This window comes from Sinocyclocheilus anshuiensis, unplaced genomic scaffold (assembly GCF_001515605.1).
Source record: "Sinocyclocheilus anshuiensis isolate Anshui unplaced genomic scaffold, SAMN03320099.WGS_v1.1 scaffold690, whole genome shotgun sequence".
Classification (NCBI taxonomy): Eukaryota; Metazoa; Chordata; class Actinopteri; order Cypriniformes; family Cyprinidae; genus Sinocyclocheilus; species Sinocyclocheilus anshuiensis.
In genome coordinates this window covers 178,427-205,733 of record NW_015547715.1, presented here as the reverse complement: position 1 = coordinate 205,733, position 27,307 = coordinate 178,427, and the positions used below count along the sequence as shown (strand labels likewise).

The 27,307-nt window shown below is 35.0% G+C and overlaps 2 protein-coding genes across 2 annotated transcripts in view; both read right to left on the bottom strand.

Moving 5' to 3' along the window:
- Positions 1-897: 897 nt before the first annotated feature.
- LOC107704141 (endoplasmic reticulum aminopeptidase 1-like) lies at positions 898-14,558 on the bottom strand. Its single transcript, XM_016506999.1, has 18 exons — positions 13,860-14,558; positions 13,590-13,728; positions 12,700-12,834; positions 12,487-12,607; positions 12,229-12,383; positions 10,423-10,536; positions 10,198-10,329; positions 9,073-9,204; positions 8,894-8,977; positions 8,177-8,334; positions 7,321-7,409; positions 7,060-7,243; positions 5,373-5,529; positions 3,245-3,429; positions 2,982-3,143; positions 2,604-2,744; positions 2,375-2,456; positions 898-1,317 (listed from the first exon to the last, which is right to left on the bottom strand). The coding sequence occupies exons 1-16, from the start codon at positions 14,345-14,347 to the stop codon at positions 2,621-2,623; spliced, it is 2,559 nt and encodes an 852-aa protein (XP_016362485.1). The 5' UTR covers positions 14,348-14,558; the 3' UTR covers positions 898-1,317; positions 2,375-2,456; positions 2,604-2,620.
- Positions 14,559-16,057: 1,499 nt separating this feature from the next.
- Positions 16,058-27,307, bottom strand: part of LOC107704108 (cell cycle and apoptosis regulator protein 2-like) — a 13,261-nt gene continuing 2,011 nt past the window's right edge. The window contains exons 3-19 of the mRNA XM_016506962.1: positions 27,087-27,201; positions 25,836-25,971; positions 25,356-25,455; positions 23,817-23,966; positions 23,531-23,741; positions 23,359-23,451; positions 22,730-22,893; positions 21,763-21,889; positions 21,614-21,655; positions 21,386-21,426; positions 20,721-20,802; positions 19,460-19,690; positions 19,222-19,368; positions 17,710-17,818; positions 17,435-17,623; positions 16,303-16,475; positions 16,058-16,180 (exon numbers count right to left, since the gene is read on the bottom strand). Coding sequence (XP_016362448.1) covers positions 16,133-16,180; positions 16,303-16,475; positions 17,435-17,623; positions 17,710-17,818; positions 19,222-19,368; positions 19,460-19,690; positions 20,721-20,802; positions 21,386-21,426; positions 21,614-21,655; positions 21,763-21,889; positions 22,730-22,893; positions 23,359-23,451; positions 23,531-23,741; positions 23,817-23,966; positions 25,356-25,455; positions 25,836-25,971; positions 27,087-27,201 — 2,158 coding nt within the window. The 3' untranslated portion in view covers positions 16,058-16,132. The remainder of the gene's footprint in view (positions 16,181-16,302; positions 16,476-17,434; positions 17,624-17,709; positions 17,819-19,221; positions 19,369-19,459; positions 19,691-20,720; positions 20,803-21,385; positions 21,427-21,613; positions 21,656-21,762; positions 21,890-22,729; positions 22,894-23,358; positions 23,452-23,530; positions 23,742-23,816; positions 23,967-25,355; positions 25,456-25,835; positions 25,972-27,086; positions 27,202-27,307) is intronic.

The following is a 27,307-nucleotide window of genomic DNA, read 5'->3' as shown; positions in this document are numbered from 1 at the left end:
GATTCCTATTCAGACGTAGTAAAAATGCACATATGTAGTAAATCAAAAAAATTTTATATATCTTTTTCTCTTTAATTTTCAAAACAACCCTCGATTAGAAAAAATAAATCTAGAGGAGTATTTTGCTAAATACTGTATGTGAACTATATTACATATTATTATTTTACTTAACCTGTTGTCTTTATTTAATGTATGTTAGAATAAACCTGTCATAAAAACCTTAAAATCTTTTTACAGCCACATTTATATTTCAACAGCCAATTGGAATAGAAATATAATTATATCATTAAAAGGCTTATATAAAATCTGCCTTGATTAATAAATAAAATGTATTTTTGATTTAGTTTTTTTCTTGGCTAAAGGAACGCTTCATTTTCGGTTTTAGGATTAGTTCACTTCCAGAATAAAAATGTCCTGATAATTCACTCACCCTCATGTCATCCAAGGTGTTCATGTCTTTCTTTCTTCAGTCGCAAAGAAATTAAGGTTTTTGAGCAAAGCATTCCAGGATTTTTCTCCATATAATGGACTTCAGTGGAGACCAATGGGCTGAAGGTCAAAATTGCAGCTTCAAAGAGCTCTACACGATCCCAGCCGAGGAATAAGGCTCCTTTCTAGCGAAACGATCAGTCATTTTCTTTAAAAAATACAAACTTATATATATTTTAACCACAAATGCTCGTCTTGCACTAGCTCCACGACGCACTTCTATAAACTCAAGCATGACGTAATCACGTTGGAAAGGTCGCGCACGGTTAGATCTTCGTCTGTGTACTCCGGTTGAAACTGCAGTTTGGACCTTCAGCCCGTTGGTCCCCATTGAAGTCCATTATATGGAGAACAATCCTGGAATGTTTTCCTCAAAAACCTTCATTTCTTCGCGACTGAAGACAGAAAGACTAGAGTAAATTATCAGGAAATTTTAATTCTGGAAGTGAACTACTCCTTTAATTTGGGTGCATCACTGAGTTGATATTTTGCATTAATATTCAAAACTTTAGATGCTTTTTGTTGCAGCCATTTCAAATGTTCATGTTCAACATGATATCAGAGCTGGTTTCTTCCAGTGTTAAGGCCCTTGGAAAAAGCCGTACCCAAGGTGCAGTCTTGAGTTCCACACCCTGTTAAACACACTTTATAGAGTCTCTAGAGTTTGTCAGGACTCAATCATAGACTGTTTCTGTCCAGCCAGGCTTTCAGTAGTGGGACGTTCCTGTCCATCCAGAGGATGTTCTGCTGGATTTTCTGCAGGGCCTGTTGAACGCTGCGGAGCCCAGAGCCCTGATCCTGTGCTAGTGACCCGAAGAAAGACTGAACCTACAACACAAACAAGTGCTCTTAGAGTTCTACTGACACCAATCAGTGCAAATGCAAACGCTTTTGTTTACATATGCCATTAACCTTTCACCCATGATTTATGTCAGCTCATGTGACCTCAACATGTTCACAACATGAAAAATAACCACTGTAATATAGAATAAAACTGTGTGCACATAATATTTCTCAAAATATATAAATATTTCTCAATTCAATCATCAAATACTTGGTGGGGAATAAAAAATATTGTTAACATTAGTAAATGCATTAGCTAACATGATCTAAAAAATTAACAATATATATTTTTAAGCATTTATTAATCTTTGTTAATGTTAGTAAAAAATATAATTGTTCATTGTTTGTTCATGTTAGTATGGAAGCTTGTTTATGCCATGGAATAAAAAAAAATTAAGGCAATTGCTATAGTTTATATTTCACAATTCAGACTTTTCTTCTCAGAGTTGTGTTCAGATCTCATATCATATCTTAAATCAATTTTGAAGTATATCTTGCAATTCTGTGAAAAAAAAGTCAGTAGTGTGAGATATAAACTCGGGATTGCGAGAAAAGGGAGAATTGTATGAAAAATAGTTCGAATTGTGAGATATAAACTAAGAATTGTGAGGTAAAAACAAAAGTCAGAACTGTAAAATATAATCGCAGAATTGCAAGAAAAAAGTCAGAATTGCGAGTTTAAAAAAAAAAAAAGTGAATTGAGATAAAAAGTCACATTTACTCTTTTATTTTTTATCCTGTCAGAAACAAGCTTTCATATGTTAGTTACAGCGCAATACCCAATGCTAACTAATAACATTAACATTAAATGTCAACAAATAATATTAACATTGGCTAATCTTAATAAATGCTTTATGTTCATGTTGACTAATGTAGTTAACTAATGAAACCTTACTGTAAAGCATTACTCAGTGTTTTAAGGTAGAAATGGACAATAATTAATGTAATGGTTCAATATCTTAACTGTCTTTTATTTTGTATTTTTTGGACTATAGGTGCTCAATTTGCATTCATACATTTAGAAAGAATCAATCTAAAGTACCTCATCGAGCATTTCTCTGGTGGAATACTGATCGGTCACTCCGACCGCCATGCGAGATATGGCAGATGAACCGAGATCAAACCTAAAAGGAGCATTTGGATTTAATACACCATTAACATTCACAATCTAACATGGTATAATGTGTCATAAGCACCATGAAATAAGAAAGTGACTGTAGGTAGATATAAAGCAATTCATAATGTTTCGGACACAGATATTAGCTACACACTTTTTCACAAGTTTCCCTCAGTTGGTTTTCAGGAAGTCCCAGGCAAGTTTGAAACCTTTTGGGTTTTTACTGACGCTGATGACCAGCGATGGCACGTCTTGTGTTTTCATTATCTCTCTTTCAATGCTTCTTTCCAAAAGCCTAGACAGAACGAGAAAGCAAAACACATCCTAGAGCAGGTTTAAATGACTCAAGATCGTTGAGAATCGAAAAGGTGAGAAATGAATCATGCTTCTGCATTTTAATGACTTTTTCCCGATAAACATGCCAAACAGTTTGACCTTCCTTAATGATTCATGCGCCATCATCGATGTCAGGTTTGGGTGAACTATGAAAATGTCACGTGACGTCTCAGCTACTTCATGAATCCAGACTCACCACTGAAGCTTGTGAGCTAATGGACTGTACGAGAGGGCGGCTTTAATCATCCACTTCTCCGAAGGCGAGACGGACCGCTTGTATTTCTCCAAAAGGAAGTCCCAGCCTTCGTCTGTACGCGCCCCTTCAGTGTAGACCACCAAACTGACGTCAGTGGGCAGCCTTAAGCAAACGACACAAAGCATATGTTTGGATGAATGAAGATAGTCTGCTGCAGTATGTTCGATGTGGACGCCATGTAGATCAAACTAACGAACTCTCACTGCATTTTGCCATCGGATTCCTTCCACTGCTGGAAGAGTTGAGTGGCGGTGCTGATGCAGGGTGGGTAACGACGGACGCAGGCGAACAACAGCAGATAATTCCTGAGCATCCGCTCGGATACAGACCCGTCATCAGACCAGCTCTGACGGTCAATCAGCGTCTTGAATATCTTCACTAAATGATTCTGTTAGAACAGCAAATTAACAACAGCTTGTCTAAATATATTTTTAGTGCTGTCAAACGACTAATCGCGATTAATCGCATCCAAAATAAAAGTATTTGTTTACATAATATATGTGTGTGTACTGTGTATATTTATTATGTATATATAAATACACATACATGCATGTATATAATTCGAAAATATTTACATGTATTTACATGTATATATTTATATTCATATAATTTAAACATAACTTATTTTTCTTAAATATATACATGCATGTGTGCGTATTTATATACATAATAAATATACATAAATATACATAGTACACACACATATATTATGTAAACAAAGATTTTTATTTGGGATGTGATTAATCGCGATTAATCGCTTGACAGCACTATATATTTGATTTTTTCCCAAACTGCATTAAATGTTTCACCAAATTCTGTGTTTTCCATTTTAATTCTGTTTTAATAGTTTCATTAAATTTTAATAATAAAGGATTATTATTAAAGGATGTCTAATCAATTGACTTGATCAATTGACAAATTGAAAAATCAATTGAAAAATTTTACTTTTTTTTTTTCTGGATTCTATTTTATATATCTTTAATGAATTATGTTTTAATAATAAAAAAAGCATGTTTAATCAACTGAATTCATAAATATTCAACAATTAAAAAATGACTGAATAAAACTTTAACAATTTAACCAATCTCTTAAAAAGTAATTAAATGAAATTTTAACAATTCCTTTCATTTTTTTGGCAAATAAACTGCTGCACAAAACATGGATTGATAAACCATTTTAATAAACTGTATTATTATAATTATTATGATAAGAAGTACATTCTACTGTACAATATTAATATAGTTCTGTCATAATTTTTTTCAAACTTAACCAAACTTTTATTTGGCAGGTTGTAGTAAAGACCTTTGGGTTTCTGTGTGTATCTGACCATAGTTTTATCATCTTTTATTAATAAATATTTGTACACCCCTTCTTTTGATCCTTTTTTTTTTGCCAAGTTCTGTGAAATTCTACATTATGAAATAAATTCCATTTTTAAGACTGGATTCTGTGATTCAATCTGTGTGTTTTTTTGCACTGCAGAAATCTCAGGTCCCTATAAATACTATGAATATTCAGATGTTGCCGTCTTACCCTGGTCAGCTACTTTAGAAAAGGTCACCATAAGATTTTAAATGTAATATCTAAACTGAGACACTAGAAAGTACCTTAAAGGGGTCCTATTATGCTTTTTCACTTTTTCAACTTTAGTTAGTCTGTAATGTTGCTGTTTGAGCATAAAAAAGATCTGTGAAGTTACAAAGCTCAAAGTCCACTTCAAAAGGAGATATTTTATTTAACAGAAATCACTTTTCAAAAACTACAACGAACGACTCGTTTGGACTACAACGCATATTTTCCGGGATTTGTGATATCACAAATATCGACGAATGGGACGAGACCTGGTTGAGCTGCACTAGAGAAGGCAAGGAGTGTTATCACTATGTCGGAGACACGCTAGCTTTCCCAAGGCAGACAAACTTAGAGTGGTTACAATCATCCGGGTTTAAATCACGCTCAAATTGATTTGATTTTGACGCAATATTTACACTGAAGCTCACAGCAGGCGGCTATGGTAAGGGGCGTGACATTTCCCGACCAGGCGCCGAGTGCTGCCAATCACAGCACACACTGGCCCAGCTACCCAATCACAACACACACTGGCCCAGCACAGGAACTATTCGAGCCGTTCATGCCAGACTGGGGAGAGAGGTGTTGTAATAATGTAAAATATGTGAAAAGTATTTCGAATTTCGAACAACCTAGTATGAGAGCCTGTTCTAGTACACCCCCAAAACAAAATCAAGACTTGAGCATAATAGGACCCCTTTAAGATCCAAAATATTACACACGTCATCTTTAACTGGACGTAACCATGTTTGCAACCACAACCTTCAGCTGGTTCTCCAGTTCCTCCATGTTTCTCTTCTCCATGAGTTTGTAAAAGGGCACCAGCTCATTAAAGCCCTGCGTCACCGGCATGATCTCCGACTCTTTACTAAGGTACAAACTCAGATTCAGAGCTTTATCCAGCAGGACTTTCTCAATGCTGAAGGAAAGACAAACACATTTGATTAAGAACAAAAATAAACTGTCTGCAAAGACAGCAACACGATTTTTAATGACCGAACGTCAATTTTAAATCAAGTCAAATCAAATCAAGTGTTGTTTGTGTTCAAATGCTGCAGGATTTTTCTCTTCACTCTTCTCCATTTATGAAGTCTTTGCATCAGCTGGTGTTTTGGTGATTTTTAGCGGATGTATGAAGTAGGGGTTGCACAGACTAATCGACTAGTCGACTTCAATGCTCTGCCATGACGCTTTAACATAGGCTTCAGACAGTAGCGCGTACATCACGCGCACAGAATCATTCAGCGCGGAAATGTATTGTCAACACTGTTTTGTGATTTCTCAATAAAATAGCTTAGAAACTGAATAGTTCTAGCATATATTTCTTAATAACTAAATCCCACAGCTTCACTACTAGTAGAGAGACTCTGCCAGGTAGAATTAATTCACACACGCAATCGCTCTCACTAATGCATTCATATGAATGTAATCTTTACTGTTTACGAGTACTTTATCTGTATCTGATTTAGAACAAGCAGAAATCTGTGAGAAATATAACGACCCAAAGACAAAAGAACTGATAAAAATGAGCTGTTATAGGAGCAACAGCCGTGTGGGCAGCGCTGTGTCATATGCCATAGCTGTGCACAAGCTGTTTATCACAGCCCCAGACTTATTTATTCATTAATGACGTCATCAGCGACTAGTCGACTTCGACTCGACTTTCATCACATAAAAGTCGACTTCAAAAAATCAGAAGTCGTTCAACCCCTAGTATGAAGTCAGCTCTCCTCAAGTTCACACAGGTGTCTACAAGACTTATCACAAACTTCTTTTGTCAAATGTTGTGCTTGAAAGTGTTTCTGCATCTTTCTTTACCATAAATGACACTTGATTTGATACATTTTAATGCAATGACATTCAGACGATTTAAGTGTGACTTGCGTGACTAAATACTTTGTTTCTGCCCAATCAAATGCATATGGATAGTTTTCCACTGAATATTCTGTTTTACTCCAAAATATGTCATAATACAGGAAAGAAATGCACTGCAAGTGCTGTTTTATGTTCTCTTTAAAGGAATAGTTCAACCAAAAATTAAACTTAAACTTAAAATGTACTCACCCACAGGCCATCCAAGATGAGTTTGTTTCTTCATCAGATTTGGAGAAATGTAGCATTGCATCACTTGCTCACCAGTGGATCCTCTGCAGTGAATGGGTGCCATCAGAATGAGAGTCCAAGACATTAACTGATGAACTGGAGTGGTGTGGATTACTTGTGGATTATTGTGATGTTTTTATCAGCTGTTTGGACTCTCATTCTGACGGCACCCATTCACTGCAGAGCATCCACTGCTGAGCAAGTGACGCAATGCTACATTTCTTCAAATCTGATGAAGAAACAAACTCATCTACATCTTGGATGGCATGAGGGTGAGCAGATTTTCAGCAAATTTTCATTTTTGGGTGAACTAATCCTTTAAGGAACACAAATTCAGTTCCCTCACCTGACCAGCTGAAAGATGTCGTGGATCAGACTGGCTCTGTCGTTGCTGCTGAACACACTGTGGTTCTGCTGGAGTTGGTTGATCAAAGCATCCCAGCCTCTCGACTCATAATGTACAATATAATACCCCCGCAGGTTCACGTTGAATTTAATCCAGTCCACCTTCTCTGGCAGGTACAACACATCTGCAGACACAGTCAGATTTCAGCATAACAGAAGGTAAATATGTTGGGTTAGTTTAATATCTGATAGCGTGAGACACCTTTTTCACTTTTCAGCAAGAAACGCTGCACTGCACTACTGTGACTGGTGATGTAAGTCAGAGGAACCTGCCACAGGAAGCTTGACGTACTGCGAGAAATTAAATAGACAAACAACAAATATTAAATAATCAATTATTGCTTTGAGTGAATAATAAAACATTAAGGCTATATTGAGAGTAGCATACTAGCTTACTATATTTACTATGCATACTGTGCATAGTAGACACATTTTCTGTTTTCATAAAACCAGTGTAGTTATTGTTAACAAAATCCAAAACATTTTTTAAAAATTTAAACCTGAAATTAAAATATCAATATTAGATGAATAACTTAAACTTAAAAAAACGTATACAAAAACAGAAATATTGCCTTGGCAAATAACTGGGAAAAAAAAAAAGTACTAAAACTGTTAAACCTAAAACTAAAAAAACAAAATAATAAAAATAAATTAAACCTATATAGATTTAAATAAAAATAAAAAAAACCTAAGAGACTGAAAAAGTAAACTAAAAAAGAAAAAAAAAACAAGAAAATATAAAAAGCTACTGTAATATTACTAAATACTACTAAAGTATACACATAATACTAAAATATCTCTGTATTCCACAATGCAATGCAATCATTGTGACCTTTTCAAGGTGAAAAATAAAACAAAAAAAATATCACCTATGATTTTCTTCTATTATCTTCTTTTTTACTTCTTATTTTTTCAGAATGCCATATCATACAGTAATAAAAGCATAATACAGTATGACACATTAACTGTTGCAGACTGTTTCACATACTATTTTTAAAATGTATAGTATGCATAGTACGCATCAAACAGTAGTTTAATATTCCATAGCCGGTACGTACTTTGTAGTCTTCGAAGTGTTTGCTTCTCTAAGGAAGCGCTCCTGTTTGAGGGTGACCTCTTGACCTTTGACCTCCACAGTGATTAAAGGAAACCCCTCCTGCAGCGTCCAGGTGTCCATAATTGCTCGAACATCAACACTGTCCTCCATGAACCATTTCTGCAAAAAAAATATCACCTATGATTTTCTTCTATTATCTTCTTTTTTACTTCTTATTTTTTCAGAATGCCATATCATACAGTAATAAAAGCATAATACAGTATGACACATTAACTGTTGCAGACTGTTTCACATACTATTTTTAAAATGTATAGTATGCATAGTACGCATCAAACAGTAGTTTAATATTCCATAGCCGGTACGTACTTTGTAGTCTTCGAAGTGTTTGCTTCTCTAAGGAAGCGCTCCTGTTTGAGGGTGACCTCTTGACCTTTGACCTCCACAGTGATTAAAGGAAACCCCTCCTGCAGCGTCCAGGTGTCCATAATTGCTCGAACACAAACACTGTCCTCCATGAACCATTTCTGCCAGGTTTTATGATTTAGTACATTCATTTGATCAGTTATTTGGTTTGTGGTTCATATCTAATATAAATGACACACATTTTTAGTGAAGAAATATGATAAAATTCTTGTAAATCTAGACTATACATTATTTTAATAGATTTAAATCAAATTAAAATATTAAAATTAAATGTAAAATGATTTCTTGCACTCACAGAGGCCGGAGAGTTAGCCCTGAATTTGGAACAGAATCCATCATGTTTTAATCTCCCTGAATCCAATTCATCAGAAGTGCAGATCTGAACAGATTGAAATGCATTTGGCCTCTAGAGCAATCGTTTAAATTACTTCAAGGACTGGAGAACATACACGGGAACCGACAGAGGTCACTTACATTGGTAAGACTTTCCCAGAGGTGAGCGTTCACTGTGTTCTGGTAGCTGTGACTCTTCAGGTAGTGTATAATACCGGCCTTGAAAGCCTCTGGCGTCAGGAAATCCCTCAGCATGTTCAGGATACATGCCCCCTTCAGAGATTATGAAGAACAAGTAGATATATTAAAACAAATTAACCCTTCTTTTGTGTTGAAAATATGGGTACTCCACTTGTGTTGGGGGTCAAATTGACCCCGACTGTTTCCATGCAATTCACCAAAAATCAACACTGTCATGCAAAAACATAAAACCTCTATTGCACCTTATCAGAGACTAAAAAAAATAAAATATGAGAAATTATGAACTTCTATTGTGTTAAAAAAAAATAGTTTCTTTGTGTTTGGGGTCAATTTCACCCACATATTTTATGTTCAAAATTAGCTGCACAGACACAAAAGTGAAAATATTTCTATGATGGTTTTTTTGTCATGACTGCTTGCAGTGACTATATGCACACTGAGTTACAAATGACTATAACTAAGTCTAAATTGTATCTAATAATAGTATTTATTGCTTTTTGTACTTGTGTAAATAGCCTCTGCCTTTATGTCTGGTTCTCAAAGCCTTGTGAGGGTAAAATTGATTTCTCGCGCTTTTTTTCAGTGATGCAACAGACTAGTAATAGAGATCCAAAAAAAACAACAACCAAAAAACATAATTTCACTGATTTTTTTTAACTGAGAAACTCCTAGATGAAGAAACATCAAATTCTCCCTGGATGATTCAGAAGACAATTTTCAATTTTTGAGTCTTGAATGCCATAAGTTATCATGTATTTCATATTTTAGTCTTTTTTACCTGACTCTTTGCTGTTTTACAAAGTGTTGATCTGATGGAAATAAATGGGGGTCCCAACACCAGTCATCACCAAAATTTGTACAGCCTTTCCAAAACACATCTATGTGACGAAACTTTGCATGCACACTCGTGACCCTGAATGAGAACTAGTCACCAAATTTCAAGAAGAAATAAAGAGTTTAACCAGCAGTTCAAGCCTTTTAAAAATCAAATGTGGGTCAAACTGTCCTGCAACACAATATTAATCAGGGCAACGTCAACTATAAGGATTCTAGAGAGAGATAAACCTTCCGGTAGGAAACGTCATCAAACATCTCGCTGATCTCCGCTGGATTCTCCACTGGAGTGGAAATGGGGTGTGAGGAGGTTAAAGAGTCCACAGACATGGCGGTGAAGCACTTCTCCAGGAAATAATCATCCTAAAATAGAGGCACTCGAAATCAGATCACTCATGCCATTTATAATTACATGTCATCACAATCTCAACTCTTAGCTGTATTAATCGCTCTCACCACTTGCAGCTCAGGGTGGGTGATGTTGACGGACACATACTCCATGAACTTGGCAAAGCCCTCGTTTAACCACAGGTCGTTCCACCACTGCATCGTGACCAGGTTTCCAAACCACTGCACAACAGATTCATGTGAATGATTGGCAGAAATAATTGAATCTGGCGAAAGATTTTCTACATATCCATTTCATGTCTCATTTCATTTAGCTCTCTTCCTTTTCACATAATAATACCATTTTGAATCAACTTTTATATTATATATATATATATACTGTATATATACAGTACACACATATATATATATATTAGTGCTGTCAAACGATTAATCGCGATTAATCGTTTGACAGCACTAATGTATATATATACACACACACACACACACACACACACATATATATATGCAGTGCTGGGTAGTAACTGATTACATGTACTCTGGATCATGTAATCAGATTCCAAAAATGAAGTACTTGTAATTAGAGTATATTACATTTTAAAATGCTCATAATCCGATTACAGTTACTTATTATGGATTACATGATTATATATTATTCACACAATGGCAGTAAATTATTCATAATGGAAGTCTGGACAAAAACACTTAAAACCTGGAAGACTCTGGGTGTGTAATGTCATTGTTATTTTCATGCTTATTAATGTTTGTTCGTATAATGCAGGGATTCCCAAACGTTTTTATCAGCCGATCCCCTTAAAATAAAATATATACCTGAAATATCTCTCTGAGAAAGTTAATATATTTCAAACACTTTAACAACACATTCACATGTTTACAGTTCTCTGATGTCGGTTAATGGTTACATTGACATGCAGGTAAACAAGTAAATATTTATCTTTTTAGTGTTCAAGGGTTTGCATTATTTTTATTGTACTTTTTAAGATTTAATTCATTATTAGCTTTTTATCAACTCACAAACCTAGTGCAGTTCTTACATTAACCCCAGTTTGGCAAACCCTGGTGCATTAATGCATTTTATGATGTTGATATAAAAATTTTTATCAGTTTTTTTTTCTTTGCTTTTTTTATACGAATATGGTAAGTTTAATGTAAATTCAAAACAAGTTTGATTAAAGTAATCTAAAAAGTAGTCGAATTACATTAAATAAAATGAGTAACCTAGATTACAGTACTAACTACCAGTGTTGGGGAGTAACTAGTAACTTAGTTACTGTAATGATATTACTTTTTGCAGTAACTAGTAGTGTAACTAATTACTAATAAGATTTCAGTAATAATATTACAGTTACCATCCATAAAACAGCTTAGTTACTTTTGATGCCTCGACCCCGCTGATTTAAAATCCAACAATCAAATAATTCCTAGATTTATTTTCATAATTTTCACGACTCGCACATGCATGTGATGTCCCCAGTGCAGCAGGCAAGCTTGGAATATGGAAAAGCTTACATTCAGCAGATAGAAATATTGCATTATATTAATTTTGTCAGGAAAAAAGATGATCTGAGCACTGTTGTGTAAGTTGCGGCTTTACTTTACTTTGGCATTACAATGTAACTAGTAGTGTAACTAATTACTGTTGCCAGAAAGTAAAAAGTAAAGTAACAATATTACTTTTGAAATTAGTAACTAGTAATGAGTAATATATTACATTCTTTGAGTAACTAGCCCAACACTGCCAACTACAGTTTTCATCATGTAATCTGTCATCAGTAACAGACTACAGTTTGTAAGTAATCTACCCAGCTCTGTGTATATATATATATATATATAAAGGCAGACTGCCTGTGCATTATCCATTACTTAGATCGAATTAGTAACAGAAATATCAACCTGATGTGCTAGCTCGTGAGCAATGACTTTGGTGATTCCCAGTTTGTCCGAGGAAGAAGATTTCTCAGGGTCAAAGAGCAAACCGGATTCTCTGTAAGTCAACAGGCCCCAATTCTCCATAGCGCCTGACTGGAAATCTGGGATCGCCACAAGATCTGCAAGTACAATTATATTCAAAACTAGGTTATTTCAAATGATTTCCTGGCAGATGAAAGCAGATAGTAATACGTTATACCATTTTCACCAGCAAACACTCACCGTGTTTGGGAAGTGGATACGGGATGTCAAAATAATCATCATAAAAGTCGAGCAGAGTGACGGCGGTGTTGAGAGCATATTCCGCCTGATTGATCTTCTCAGGAACAGTATACACTGATATCTATATCAGGATTCAGGTTATGAAGAGTCAATGGAAAGTGGAATGAGGTATGGGTATGATATAAAGTGTGTTTATAATGCTTATGGACTTGCCTCGATTCCATGCTGGCTTGTTTTACTGATGGACTGGAAATCGCAGATGATGAAGGCCACCAGGTAGGTGCTCATCTTCACCGTCGTGTCAAACTGATCCTCCAGCAGCCCGTCAGCCAGTTCTACAGTTCTCAGCTATTGGAAGAAATAACCTTGCATTAGGTTACACTTACATGAAATGGTCTGTGAAAGAAATATATACTGAGAAAATACCAGTTGCAGATGGTGTCATTTAAAAACACAGACTGATATGATAGTTGTGATGATACATTTGTTGAGTTACCAAGGCTTTTTTTAATGCATATTTTGTGACTTCTCATTTAGGATAATAAACATGCATTCAAAATTCTGACTTGAATGTGTTCAAAGGGCGTACAAAATTTCTGTTATGATCTCATGGTTAAAGGCAGCCGCACAGAATATAAGAAAAGATTTGTTTCAATTATTTTTTTGTTAGATTCTCAACTACATTTACATTTATGCATTCGGCAGGCGCATTTATCTGAAGAAATTTACACCACATTTTGATCAGTTCACGCATGTTAATTTTGCAGGGACCAAACCCATGATCTTGGCGTTGCGAGCGTCATGCTTCTACAGTTTGAGCTTCAGAAAAGAACACAGAATTAGTGCTTTTCAACTGCTGAAAATGTTCCTAAAAAAATATGTACAATACTGTTTGTGGAATATAATGTTATTGAATACAGTTTTAAAAATCCTATATTCTCATGTTTATTTATTTGCAATGTGTGAGAACTATCCATGTTAAAGATTTACTGTTTTTACCTGATTTTTTTGGTTTTTCATAGTATAAATCCAGGTCAATTTCACCTGCACCATAAAGATCAAACCCAGATATTTAACAGAATAAAATGGTTCATTATGTGTACCTTGGGCATGTTGGATATGGAAATGTGCCTTGATTCTCTGCGCACACGGATGGTAAAGTTGGCTTTGAATGCAGGTTCATCAAAACAAGGGAAGGCAGCTCGAGCATGTGTCGCCTCAAACTGAGTGGATGCCAACATCCTGCAGAAAGAAAAATCATCATTTTGAAGGGGTTTTCGATTCTTCAAAGCCACTTCAAATACATTCCGAGTAAAACTTTGGCCAGTTAATCAAGAGCCAAGACATAAAAAGCAATGCAGTGGTTGTCTTACCTGACCTCTCCACTGTTTGTGGTATATCTGCCTTTATAAAAGCCATGAAAACTATCTGATAAGTTGGCGGAGAACTCCAAATGCACCACATGGTTTCCTTTCTCAAATGTGAAGCCATCAGAGAAGAGCGCGATCTGTTCATAGGCTTCAAACTCACTGATTTGCAGATCCTGAGGATGTCTGGGGCCCAAGAGCTGAGCTTTGGAGATCTGCAGGTTCTTGCTGTGAAGGATGATGGCTCTGGTGTCCTGCTCTAGCTCTATGAGAATCTGGACCACTCCGGTGAAGGTCAGGGAGGTCAAGTTGGGGTGTATCAAGAGGTCATAGTGCTGGGGCTTCACTGTTTCTGGCAATCTTATCTTGTCCCAGGGAAAAGGCGTTGCATTTGTGTCTGTGTCGACAGTCATTCCATGGTTTCCAACAAAAAGACCACAGAATAAAATTGCAAATGTAAAGCAGCTTAAACAGCAAGACTGGGCGAGGAGCATGATGAAATATCAGATTTAATAATACTGTTTCTGTTGGATACGAGCGCTAGTCAGCTGGTTATCAATGGCACACATGAGCAAAATATATCGAAGGTTTCATTGAATTTAGGGGACAAAGGTTTTGAACGAACCTGTGCGTGATATCCGATCGGTAAATGAAAGTGAAACTACGCAGCTCTCACTCAAAATATCTCATTTCCTGATTTTTTTGCGCTCATTTTGTATTGCATCCTGGCGTTTACAACACATCACATGACATTTTATATAACTGAAAAATATTATCTTTGTTTATAAAAGGCACGAAATTGTGAACGCGGTGAACATTAATTTATCATGAATATTAATTACGTGTAGTGACGTTTGGTGTTTTTGCGTTCAACGGCTCTGTAGCTCAGCCATAGAGCTCAGCGCATAGGACTGGCTGCTGAATATTAATTAAGATACGTGCCTTGACGTTCCAGGAAGTTCACCAAGCAACGTCATCAATGACCTAATTATTATTAATGAGATAAGCCTTCCCTACTGTACTGTTCAAAAATACGTACACTAAAGTTGGAAAGAAATAGCGGCCTCTGTCGCGGTGGGTCAAAAACACACGATGAAAAAAAAATTTGACATTTTAAGATACAAAAAAACGATTGAGCTACGAGTATATTTTGAGCGGTTTTATTTCTTTTGGGACTCCTCCCAATGAATGACAAATACATTTTCATACACGATTGGAGATTTACTGGCCAAGTCACTGAACAAAATGTAGTTTTTGTGTTTTAAAAAAGCAGACAAAAAGAAAGTAAGCAGAAAAAGAAAATAAAAAAATTAATTACGAGATATGTTTTCAACTTTACTCAGTCACTAAATTCTGTTGGAAGACAAATAAACATGCAACTGTTCAGAAACAGGCTATTAGAAAATATAAATGGTCCCTGAGAAAAAGACAAAAACATTTTCCAAAATAAGTCGATATCTTACTGTTAGCAAATCTTTCTAAATTGTTTAAGACTTTACATTAAATTGCATTCATTCTCACAAGTGTTCATCATAGTAAATTAACATATAGAGCTGTTTTTCTAGATTGGTTTGACTTCAAACTCTTTTAATTGCAAGGGAGAATTCAGGCAGTATTTCCAAAATAATTGAACTTTCACTATACTTTAGTCTAGACTAAACACTAGACTATCCTCATACCAACACTTAAGAATATTTATGGCGGTGGACGGTTTCTAACAGTAAGGCAATGCTTTAGTACACAATAACAAAACTGAAATACAATCAAATCCAATTCGTCACAAAAAAATAAAGTTCCATGAGTGTTTCCAATCTTTAAACCCTGACCGTTTCAAATTCACATGTAAAAAAGAATTAGTTTCATTATACAGGGCTATGAACAGGTTTGCGTACCTGCATCTCTGTTTATGAAATTGTCAGTTGTGTGGAAGGATCTTAGTTTCATAGCTGCCAGAATTTAAAAACCAAATAAAATTAAATACCACTAAATAAATAAAGCACAACGTTTCCTTTCCATATTAAGCACATTACATAGTTTCATATGAATGCATATCCATTCCAAAATAAGCCAGCAAAACACATTTATTAATAAAAACATTTACAAATGTCCACGAATGCAGTTCTTTCCATATCCATGTGCATGAATACACATTTATTCAGCAAAAAAAAATTACCTGTTTTTTAAAAGCTAACAACATTTTAATTTTTTATTTTGCAGGTTTCTTTTATTCTCCTCGGTCCAAACGCTATTAGATCACCATCTGATGAGCTTCTTTGTCTCTATGCCTTCTCATCCTTTCCTGCATTTGCATTTGTGAGGGTTGTTGTCTAAACAGTAAACACATAGTGTATTAATGCAAAAAAAATAATGTCTATAATGCATATAAAACACAAATCTATTAGAATACAATTTCTAAAATGCATATAAAACAAACATTTAAGGATGTCACCTGTTCAACCATCCTCTGCATCTTCTCAATGACGGAGATCATCTGACTGCTGTTTTCTCTCAAACTCTTCTCGTATGTTTTGTTAAGCGTCTCGGATTTCTCCAGTTTCCTCTTCAGCTCTTTCTGTTGGCCCTGCTCCTGTTCATTAGACACCTTCCTCGCTTCTGCTGCCTCTGAATCACATATACACACACCGGACACGCATTCAAATGCATGCATAAAATATCATGACATGATACTGGAATATAATGGCAGACAGTGTTGGATATTGTAATGCATTACTTTTAAAAGTAACTTTCCCCAACACTGATGGCAGAAATAAAGCATTATGCCACAAGAGGTTTAAAGGAACAGTTCACCCAAATTATTAAAAATTGCTGAAAATGTACTGAAGATGTAGATGAGTTTGTTACTTCATTAGAATAGATTTGGAGAAATGTAGCATTGCATCACTTGCTCAGCAGTGGATCCTCTGCAGTGAATGGGTGCCGTCAGAACGAGAGTCCAAACAGCTGATAAAAACATCACAATAATCCACAAGTAATCCACACCACTCCAGTCCATCAGTTAATGTCTTGAGAAGCCAAAAGCTGTGTGTTTGTAAGAAACAAATCCATCATTGAGACGCTTTTAACTTTAAAACGTTGCATCCGGCTAAAATACAAGTCCATAATCCATAATAACGCTTCCTCCAGTGTTGAAGTCCATCTTTTGTTGTCTCTCACATCAAAATCCACCCACATATGTGTTAAGAGCTGAATTGACTTGTAAACAGTGCTTGATCTGTGCAGATTTCTCTCCTGATTCGACTTTTTTTTTTACTGTAAAAAGCAATATTATGGATAGAGGAATCGTTTTTTGGCCAGAATCAACGATTTTTGAAGTTAAAAATGTTTTTGTTTCTTTTGTCTTCTCCAGATGTTAACTGATGGACTGGAGTGCTGTGGATTACCTGTGGATTATTGTGATGTTTTTATCAGCTGTTTGGACTCTCGTTCTGACGGCACCCATTCACTGCAGAGGATCCACTGCTGAGCAAGTGATGCAATGCTACATTTCTCCAAATCTGATGAAGAAACAAACTCACTCACAAATGTGGGTGAACTATTCCTCTAAAGCATTAGAGTCTCACCGAGTCTGGATTGCAGAGCAGCGACACACTTCTCCAGTTCGCGTTGGGCCTCTTTGCTGCTCTCCAGCATCTGCAGTAGGTTTGGTAAGTTAATGACGTTCCCTCTGTAGTTCACCAGATCTGTGTTACCGGTGCGACGGGCAGATGCTCTGTCTTTGCATGACTGGCCGGGCAACATGGCTTTATTTCCTGAGAGGAACACACTGGCATTTTTATAATGCTACAGACAAATGTGTTTACACGCTTTATCAGATTATATGATTTCCAGCACACACCCTCAGCACTGATGCTGCTGTCTGTCCGATCAGCGTCTGACCAGCGACTGCACAGATTTCTGTAGAGGCAAAGCCCACCGACTGCAGCCTTTCTGACCAGATCCTGCGCCTGAGAAGAAATGGGAAATCAGATAGACTTAAAATACATTGTTTTTACATATAATTGAAGAATGCATGTCAATACACTGCAAAGAATTATGTTCTTCATCAGTATTTTTGTCTTGTTTTTCAGTACAAATATCTAAACATTCTTAAATCAAGATACATTTACTTGAGAAGCAAAACGACTTGAGATATACCAAAATGAAGTGTGACATATAAAAAATTATATGTCAATGGGGTTAGGACTTAAAAGACTTAATATCTTATGTAATTTAGATTTTCAAGTAAACGTATTGATTTAAGAAAATACTGGGTCAAATTTTTTTTGCAGTGTAGTTTTATATTTTTACCATATTTTTTGATTCGACTGTGATATTCAAGTGCACGGTCTTTGTATCTTTTACAAATTTCTAAAACTTTTTCATTTTGAATCAAAGTTTGTGGTTCGTCTCTGAGCTGGATGTTTTGGTTCATAGGTTTGAACTCTCGAGATAATACTCTAATATGCCCAAATTACAAATATTTCACTATAAATCTTTTGCTAGATTGAGCTATTTTATTGACATGTATCAAAAAAGGACAAACCAATGAAAAAGAAAGAAAACCAATTTGTTTCCCGATTCAATATGGCTATACAAAAACAACAACAATAATTATATTATTATTATTATTAAATTATTTATCATTATTCGAAATATTTTATTTCATTTTTAGTTTATAAAAATTAAGCAAATCATTGAACAAATGTACTACTATTGCAATAATATTACTGTAAAATAAAAAAAACAATTGTTGTTCATTGTTAGTTCACAGTGCATTAACTAATTTTAACAAGCACAACTTTTGATTTTAATAATGCATTAGTAAATGTTGAAATTAACATTACCTAAGATTAATAAATGCTGTAGAAGTATTGTTCATTCTTAGTTCATGTTTACTAGTTAACTAATGTTAACTAATGAACCTTATTTTAAAGTGTTACCAATTAAATCAGTAAAGAAATATACTACTATTGCAATAATACTACTGTACTGTAAAATAAAAAACAAGCATTTAATAATAATAATAATACAATACAGTAATAAAAATAATAATAATTTTATTTTCTTATTTAAACTCTAGTAAACAAGAAGCAAAAACAAACAAATCGATACAAAAATATACTACCATTTCAATAATACTATTGTTCTGTAAAATAAAAAAGGATTTATTAAGAATTAATACAAAAAGTATTTATAACAATATTAATTACAATAATATAATAATAATTTTATTTGACAACAACAGCAAAATTATAATACTAATATTCATGTGTGCCTTAACTTCTTTACAATTTCTTAATTTCAAATGTTAAACCATAAAGCTTTTATTCTGCAGAATTCTAAGAAAATATTTGGGAAGAAACCAAACCTGAGCAGGATTGAGAAACAGGCCGAGAGACAGCAGGATGTTGATCAGGTCTGCCTCTCGAAGACTTCCTGTCAGCTGACGGTCAAAGAACACCCAGGACAGAAGCACTTTACGGGGAAGTTCTGCCGTCCAGCCCAGAGGACGTTCCTTCAAGCACACACACAGACAGACAGACACGGTTAGAGGAGAAACACTGGACATGTGTGGCTCAGACGCAAGCAGAAATGTGATTTCTTACGCTGTTTTTGGACGGCTGAGTGTCTGAGGCGCTCTGCCCGTCTCCTCCAGCACTGAGAGTTTTACTCTCTCTTAGATGCTCAGATTGTTTTTCAGATGGGTCAGTCTCGACCGTCTGGGCCATGTCCTCTGTCTCTCTCTCCTCATCCTTCTCTTTGAGTTTTCTCTTCTTTACGTCGATCAATCCTTTCTTTTTTGTCGTCTGTTTGTCTGATTTTTTGGGCTCATCCTCCTTTACAGAGAAAATAGCGTAAAAAAGTTACAATAAAAACTAAATATCAACACCTATTTAGTAGTCAGCCAATCATAACAGAGGTCATTTTTACATTCAGAAGTAAAACCTTAAAGGTACAGCAGGCCATTTAATTTTGTTTATAATTGTTTTTGTGAAAGGAACCTTGTCTGGCATTAAAAGTGGACTTCACATAAAATTACACAATGCTAAAATGCTACAACAGTGTCAAATAAAGTATCAGAGTTTTAATGGTTTAGGAGTATTCTTTCCCTTTGCACATCCAGATGTCCATCGGTGTTATTTCAAAAACTTATTTCATTAAACTTAACTTTCAGCTAGTTGCCAAGGCAATATTTCTCATTTTAATTTAATTTAACTTGATGTGCTAAAATAACTAAAACTGAAATAAGAATTTGTAAAAATGATATATTAACATATTTTAAAAATATATGTATATTATTATATATAATTATTAATATTATATATATATATATTATACTGTATATACATTAACATATTAAAAAAAAAATTACTACAATTAAAAAGAAAACAAAATATAAAAGCAAAAACTAATTCAAAATATTATTAAAACTATAATAGTATATATCAATGATCCTAAAATAACCCTTGTGTGTGCAGCAGGATTATTATAGTTAACTAAAAACATTAAAAAACATTTAATTACTTGAAAAAAATAACTTGAACTGAAATAAAATATAAAATCCTTACAATTGTTTTTTTAGCTAGTTTCCAAGCCAGCATTTCTCATTTTCATTTAGTTTAACTTGCTGTACTAAAATAACTAAAACTCAAATAAAAAATGTATTAAAACTATATAGAAAAATATATATATCTTACAAAAAAAAAACGAATAAAAATGACAAAAACACAACCAAATGAATAAAACTTTAACTAAAATTAAAATGAAAACAGAAAACGTTCAAATAAGAACTAATTTAAACTATTATTAAATCTATAACAGTATCTCAGCGATACTAAAATATCACAGGTGTGCAGTCTAGTGTACCTTGGGAGCGCTGTTGTCCTCTTTGACGCTGGGGCCCTGCGGCAGACGGCACATACACTGATACAGCTCAAGCCCAAAATCCCTCTGGAGCCAATTAAAAAGAAAACAAAATATAAAAGCAAAAACTAATTCAAAATATTATTAAAACTATAATAGTATATATCAATGATCCTAAAATAACCCTTGTGTGTGCAGCAGGATTATTATAGTTAACTAAAAACATTAAAAAACATTTAATTACTTGAAAAAAATAACTTGAACTGAAATAAAATATAAAATCCTTACAATTGTTTTTTTAGCTAGTTTCCAAGCCAGCATTTCTCATTTTCATTTAGTTTAACTTGCTGTACTAAAATAACTAAAACTCAAATAAAAAATGTATTAAAACTATATAGAAAAATATATATATCTTACAAAAAAAAAACGAATAAAAATGACAAAAACACAACCAAATGAATAAAACTTTAACTAAAATTAAAATGAAAACAGAAAACGTTCAAATAAGAACTAATTTAAACTATTATTAAATCTATAACAGTATCTCAGCGATACTAAAATATCACAGGTGTGCAGTCTAGTGTACCTTGGGAGCGCTGTTGTCCTCTTTGACGCTGGGGCCCTGCGGCAGACGGCACATACACTGATACAGCTCAAGCCCAAAATCCCTCTGGAGCATCTCACTGAACATCTCCGCCATCAAACTCACCTGACAGCAGCACGAGAGACGTCAGCTAAAACACTAGTGCATCTTAACAATGCAGATTACATCATGACTGAGCCAGTTTACAACATATGTAACATACACGTTGTATTATTTGAATTATTAATACATGTTAGAATATATATGTGACCCTGGACCACAAAACCAGTCATACGGGTATGAATAAATAAGCTTTCCATTCAGACGGACCTTCTGGAAGTGACAAATCACCATCCTGGATGACAGGAAAGATACAGACAAGTTAGAAGTCAATCTGAAGAATCTGATGTGATTTCAAGCATATTTCTAATGCATAATATTTATAGACTCTGAAGTCTGTACCAGCTGTTTTTGTGGTAATTTTGCCCAGTCTTCTTCTGCTGGCACTAGATTCCACACATCTGGCAACAACACCACAACCGTCTCCATTTTATCTCCGGAAAGATATCTCAGCTCCGCCATCTTGTGCCTTCAGAGACAGGAAGACATACGTGAAAATTACTAATGAATATATAAAAGACAAAAAGTGAGGTATTTCTTATATTTACATAATCAAAATTTTGGATTATGTTTGGGGTCGGCAAGTTAATTAAAGAAGTCTCTTATGCTTATCAAGGTTGCATTTATTTGTTAAAAAATACAGTAAAAACAGTAATATTGTGAAATATTATTACAATAAAAAAAAAACTTTTCTATGTGAATATCTGTTAAACTGTAATTTATTTCTGTGATGCGCAGCTGAATTTTCAGCATCCTTACTCCAGTCTTCAGTGTCACATGATCTTCAGAAATCATTCTAATATGCTGATCTGCTGCTCAAAAAACATTTCTGATTATTATCAATGTTGAAAACAGTTGTGCTGCTGAATATTTTTATGAAAACCGTGCTACATTTTATTTTTCAGGATGCACAGATGAATAGAAAGTTCAAAAGAACAGCATTCATTTGAAATAGAAATGTTTGTAAGATTATAAATATCTTTACTGTCACTTTTGATCAATTTAATGCATCCTTGCAGAATAAAAGTATTAATTTCTTAAAAAAAAAAATTAATTAATTTAAACATTTAAAAAAGTATTAATTTCTTAAAAAAAAAAAAAAAAAACATTTTTCTACATATGAAACTGTAAATCATTTATTTAGGGAACTTACAAATAAATAGTTTATGCTTTACATTCTAATAACATTCTACATTCTTCTAATTATTGTTACTTATAGACTTTCTGTACATAAACAATCACAATTCAACCCGCCAGACCAATAAATCTTAACTGTATTGAACTGAAATTAAAAACCAAATATAGAGACCACTGCGTGCAGGCTGACAGGTCCAGAGCGGTTTGATCCTTTATGCAGCGGACCGCAGTGTTGACCAGCGTCGAACCGTCCTTCACTGGATTCGCTCCGTCTGCTTTGGGTGACCAGTGACCTCCTGGAAGCCGCAGTTCACCTCCACTGTCCAGCATCACAAACTACAACACAGAGAAAGAGCCAGTGACACAATTATACATAACACTCATTTAAAGATACAGGCACGAAAACTTCTACTCAAAACGGGCATTTTGAGCTGAAACTTCACAGTCACATTCTGGGGACACCCAAGACTTGTATCACATCTTGTGAAAAAAGGGCATAATAGGTGCCCTTTAATATTATTTCCCCCTGTACAGCCTTGATTACATCAGCCGAAAAGCAGTCAACTTGCCGATTATGAATATTATTTGGCTTTAGAATTACATGCAACATTCACAATAAGACAAGAGACATCCATGGAAACTTTTGATTGCAAAAAAGATTCTTTATAGATTATTTAAAAGTTTTTTAAACTAAGAAAAACACATTTTCAAATATGGTTCTTCTTCTATGACATCCCTATTTAGAACTTTTATTTTGAAGAGCGTGTGATTTCAGAGATGTTGAGGACTGAATGTTCTTACTTTGAGAAGTGTAGTGGGATGTACGGCCTCCTTTGAGAGGTTACAACACTGTGAGTACAAGTCCTCAAGGCACGGCATAGAAAACAACAGAACCTGCAGAGAGAACACAACCATTCTTGAGAATCTGAGCCTTGCATGGTCACATGATCCGTCAAAAGAGCGGCACGTGTACCCTAACGGCGAAAGCATCATCTGTGGACTCGCAAACATCTGCTTCACTCTCCGGCTGGTTTGCTCCCACGTGAAAGTGACATGGTCCTCTCAGAGGAAGAGGCTGGTCGAGTGGGAAACTCTCGGTCCAGGACAGCTGGAGGTGGAAGAGGTTGGAGGGCAGGTGCAGGTGTGGGTACCGCCGCTGAAGCTCCAGATAATCACAGGCCTGGCTGAAAGAATCAAGAGGATATGACAATGAGTTTACGCTTCATCAGAGCGTCCCGCATTGTTTCAGACCGACTTACGTGTCCCTGGAGAAACTGGAGAATAACGGAGCACTGTGTGTGGATACGGAGCTGCTCTTTTTGGGCGCTTCCTCCTCTGAGGCGGCCCTCCATCTTTTTCGTTTTTGGTGCATGGTGTCTCCTCCCCACGGCCCTCCGCCGCTGTCCTCCCTGAGTCACGCCACAAAGAGCAACAAGGACACGTGTCAGCAGAGGAGCATGTTAAAAACAGGACAGTCTACAAGGACGGTCACACAAAAACAACAGAACGAGCCACTGTAACAAATCAGACTGAAAAGTTCGAAAGTTTTTGAAAGAAATCAATACTTTCATCAAAGATGCATTAAATTGATCAAAAGTGACAGTAGAGACATTTATAATGTTGCAAAAGATTTCTATTTCAAATTAATGTTGTTGTTTTTTACCTTCTATTCATCAAAGAATCCTGAAAAATAAAATGCATCACAGTTTCCACTAAAATATTAACCATTTTCAACATTGATAATAATCAGAAATGTATCTTGAGCAGCAAATCAGCATATTAGAATGATTTCTGAAGATCATGTGACACTGAAGACTGGAGTAATGATGCTGGAAATCCAGCTTTGCATCATAGAAATAAATTACATTTTACAATATATACAAATAGAAAACTGCAATTTTAATTGTAATTATATTTCACAATTTTTACAGTATTTTTAATCAAATTGATGCATCCTTGATGAGCATAAAGTATCCAACAATGCAATGCACTCAACGTAAGCTTACATTTCTAGTATAAGGAATGATACAGCTAGGCACAAAAAAAAGTTTCCTCCCCCAGGCCCAATCTACTTTATGAACAGTTAAATGTTCTCCCCACTGTTCAAAACAAAAATGTACAAATGTGCAATACCTCTTATTTATATAATACACATGTTATTTTTTATTATCTGTGTGTTGTTGTTATCTCTGTACTGGAAGCTTCTGTCACCAAAACGAATTCCTTGTATGTGCAAACACACTTGGCAATAAAGCTCTTTCTGTTTTGTTTTCTGTTCTGCTTCTGTTCTATACAGATGCATCATCAACCTCAGTTTTGACTTGATCTCAGTTTTGACAACTTTGACTTTGATTTAATCAGACTGCTAAAAATTCAATGCAAAATTAAACTAAAAAATGCAAAATTGTCATTTCTGAGTTAATGATATAACTGGATGCAACTCATGGGTCAATTCAAATCAATCAACCAGGTTGCAGAAACTAAAACTTTAAATTTTGCTCCTATTTTTCTAAAGAAAGACAAACATAAATAATGACAAAAGCCAAAATATTAAATGTCATGAATGAATATTTACTGAGTGATCCACTATTTTGTTGAAGGGAGGGGGTCAAAAATGACAATTTCTACCTGAGATTTGGAGCCAAATTAAATTGCAATGTAGTGTGGTCAATGTAGCATAAGGCTGTTTAAAAGCATTTAATCATTGCATACTGCATAGTTTTTTTTAACAGCATGCAGTATACAGTATACAGTGCACAGTATGCAGCACGCTACTATCCACTGAAAGTGTGACTCACCAGCGTCCACCTCTACGTCCTCCCATGACCTCAGCGTGTCTCTTCCGTCCTCCAGCCCAACCATCAAATGGACCGCTCCAGGACATCTGCATCATACCACCTGTCGCATATCAGACCGCTAAATATTAGATATCATTCTGAAGGATCATGTGACACTGAAGGCTGGAGTAATGATGCTGAAAATTCAGCTTTGCATCATAGAAATAAATTACATTTTACAATATATTCACATAGAAAACAGCTGTTTTAAATGTAAAAAATAGTAATGTTTTTATTGTATTTCTGATCAAATAAATGCAGCCTTGGTGATCAGAAGAGACTTTTTTTTTAAAAACATTGAAAAATTAATTTTGACCAGCACTGTACTTCCCAAGTTTTTTTAATCTAATATTTATTATGTAATTTATTTTAGCTTTATTTCCATTAACAAAAATGTTTCCTAACAGTTTTAGTTATCGATAACAACACTGCATCACGTACCAGGATTTGGCTGCATGCTGGGAATCAGTGGTGGTATTTTGGGAGATTTCAGCAGAGGTTGCGGTTTGGTCCCTAAAATGCCAGGCTTCGGATTAGATGACATGGAGGGCAGCAGCGGAGGGGGAGATTTGAAGGGCTGACAGAAAGAAACCAGAGAAAGAGACAAACCTTCTGAAGATCAGGCATAAAAAATAACATTATACACTCATGTCATTAATAATGCAGCATCTTTACATGCATCTTGAAACCAAACATTTACATTTTTTTGTCATTGTAGATTAGAAATGGTAATACTATTTTAACAACATGGTAGTGACTCACATTTTCACAGAACAAATATTGATGGTTGATATAAATGTTAATAAATCGAAATTTAATTATAAGGCAAAATTAACCTTTCACTGTTACAGATATTCATTGTTTGCCCATGTTAATATTAGAAATAACTCATAAAATAGTCGACAACTTATGTGCACAATTTCATGTACATCACCTTTCCATACCAAAGAAATTAATATTTAGCTAGCACGCATTGATCAATAGTAACAGTAAAGACATTTACAAAAAGAGTTTTATTTCAATTAAATGCTGTTCTTTTCATCTTTTTGTTCATCAAAGAATCCTGAAAAATAAAATGCATAATGGTTTCCACGAAAATATGAAGCAGCACAACTGTTTTCAACATAATAATAATAAATCAGCATATTATACTGATTTCTGAAGATCATGTGACACTGAAGACTGATGTAATGATGCTGAAAATTCAGCTTTGATCACAGGAATAAATTACATTTTAATATACATTCACATAGAAACCAGTTATTTTAAATTGTAATAATATTTCACAATATTACTGTTTTTATTGTATTTTTGAACAAATAAATGCAGCCTTGGTGAGCAGAAGAGACTTTCAACAAAGTTTCAGACCCCAAACTTTTGACAGGTAGTGTTTGTTTAGTGGCAATTCATATTTCTGCGCTTTAAAACAGAATAGCAGTTATAAGGGTGAACCGCAAGAACTATACTTCAGTCCAAAATCAAGAAAAAAACAAAGTATTATTTGCATTATTTACTGTACAACTATACGAAATGATTATTCTCATTGTACTGTACAAATAGTGTATTACAAGCATTGCTAATGCAAATACACTAAGATGCACACAGAAATGTGCTTTTTAACAAACTGTGCATTTCTATTATCTTCTCAAAGAGGATGTTATTGAAATATTAGCCCAAAACATTTCTGCCCACCTGTCCGTTCAGCGTCTGAACTTTCTGTGCCGTCCAGCTGATGGGCTTCAGGGGGTCCTGGACCGCTTTCACCAACACTTTCTCACCCACCAGGGGCACACGACCCACCACAACACTGCGACACAAACCCTCCTGAACCTCAGACCTCACATCATCACATCAACCTGACACGTTATGACTGATTAAAGGCACAATATGTAATTTTCGCCGCTAGAGGGCGC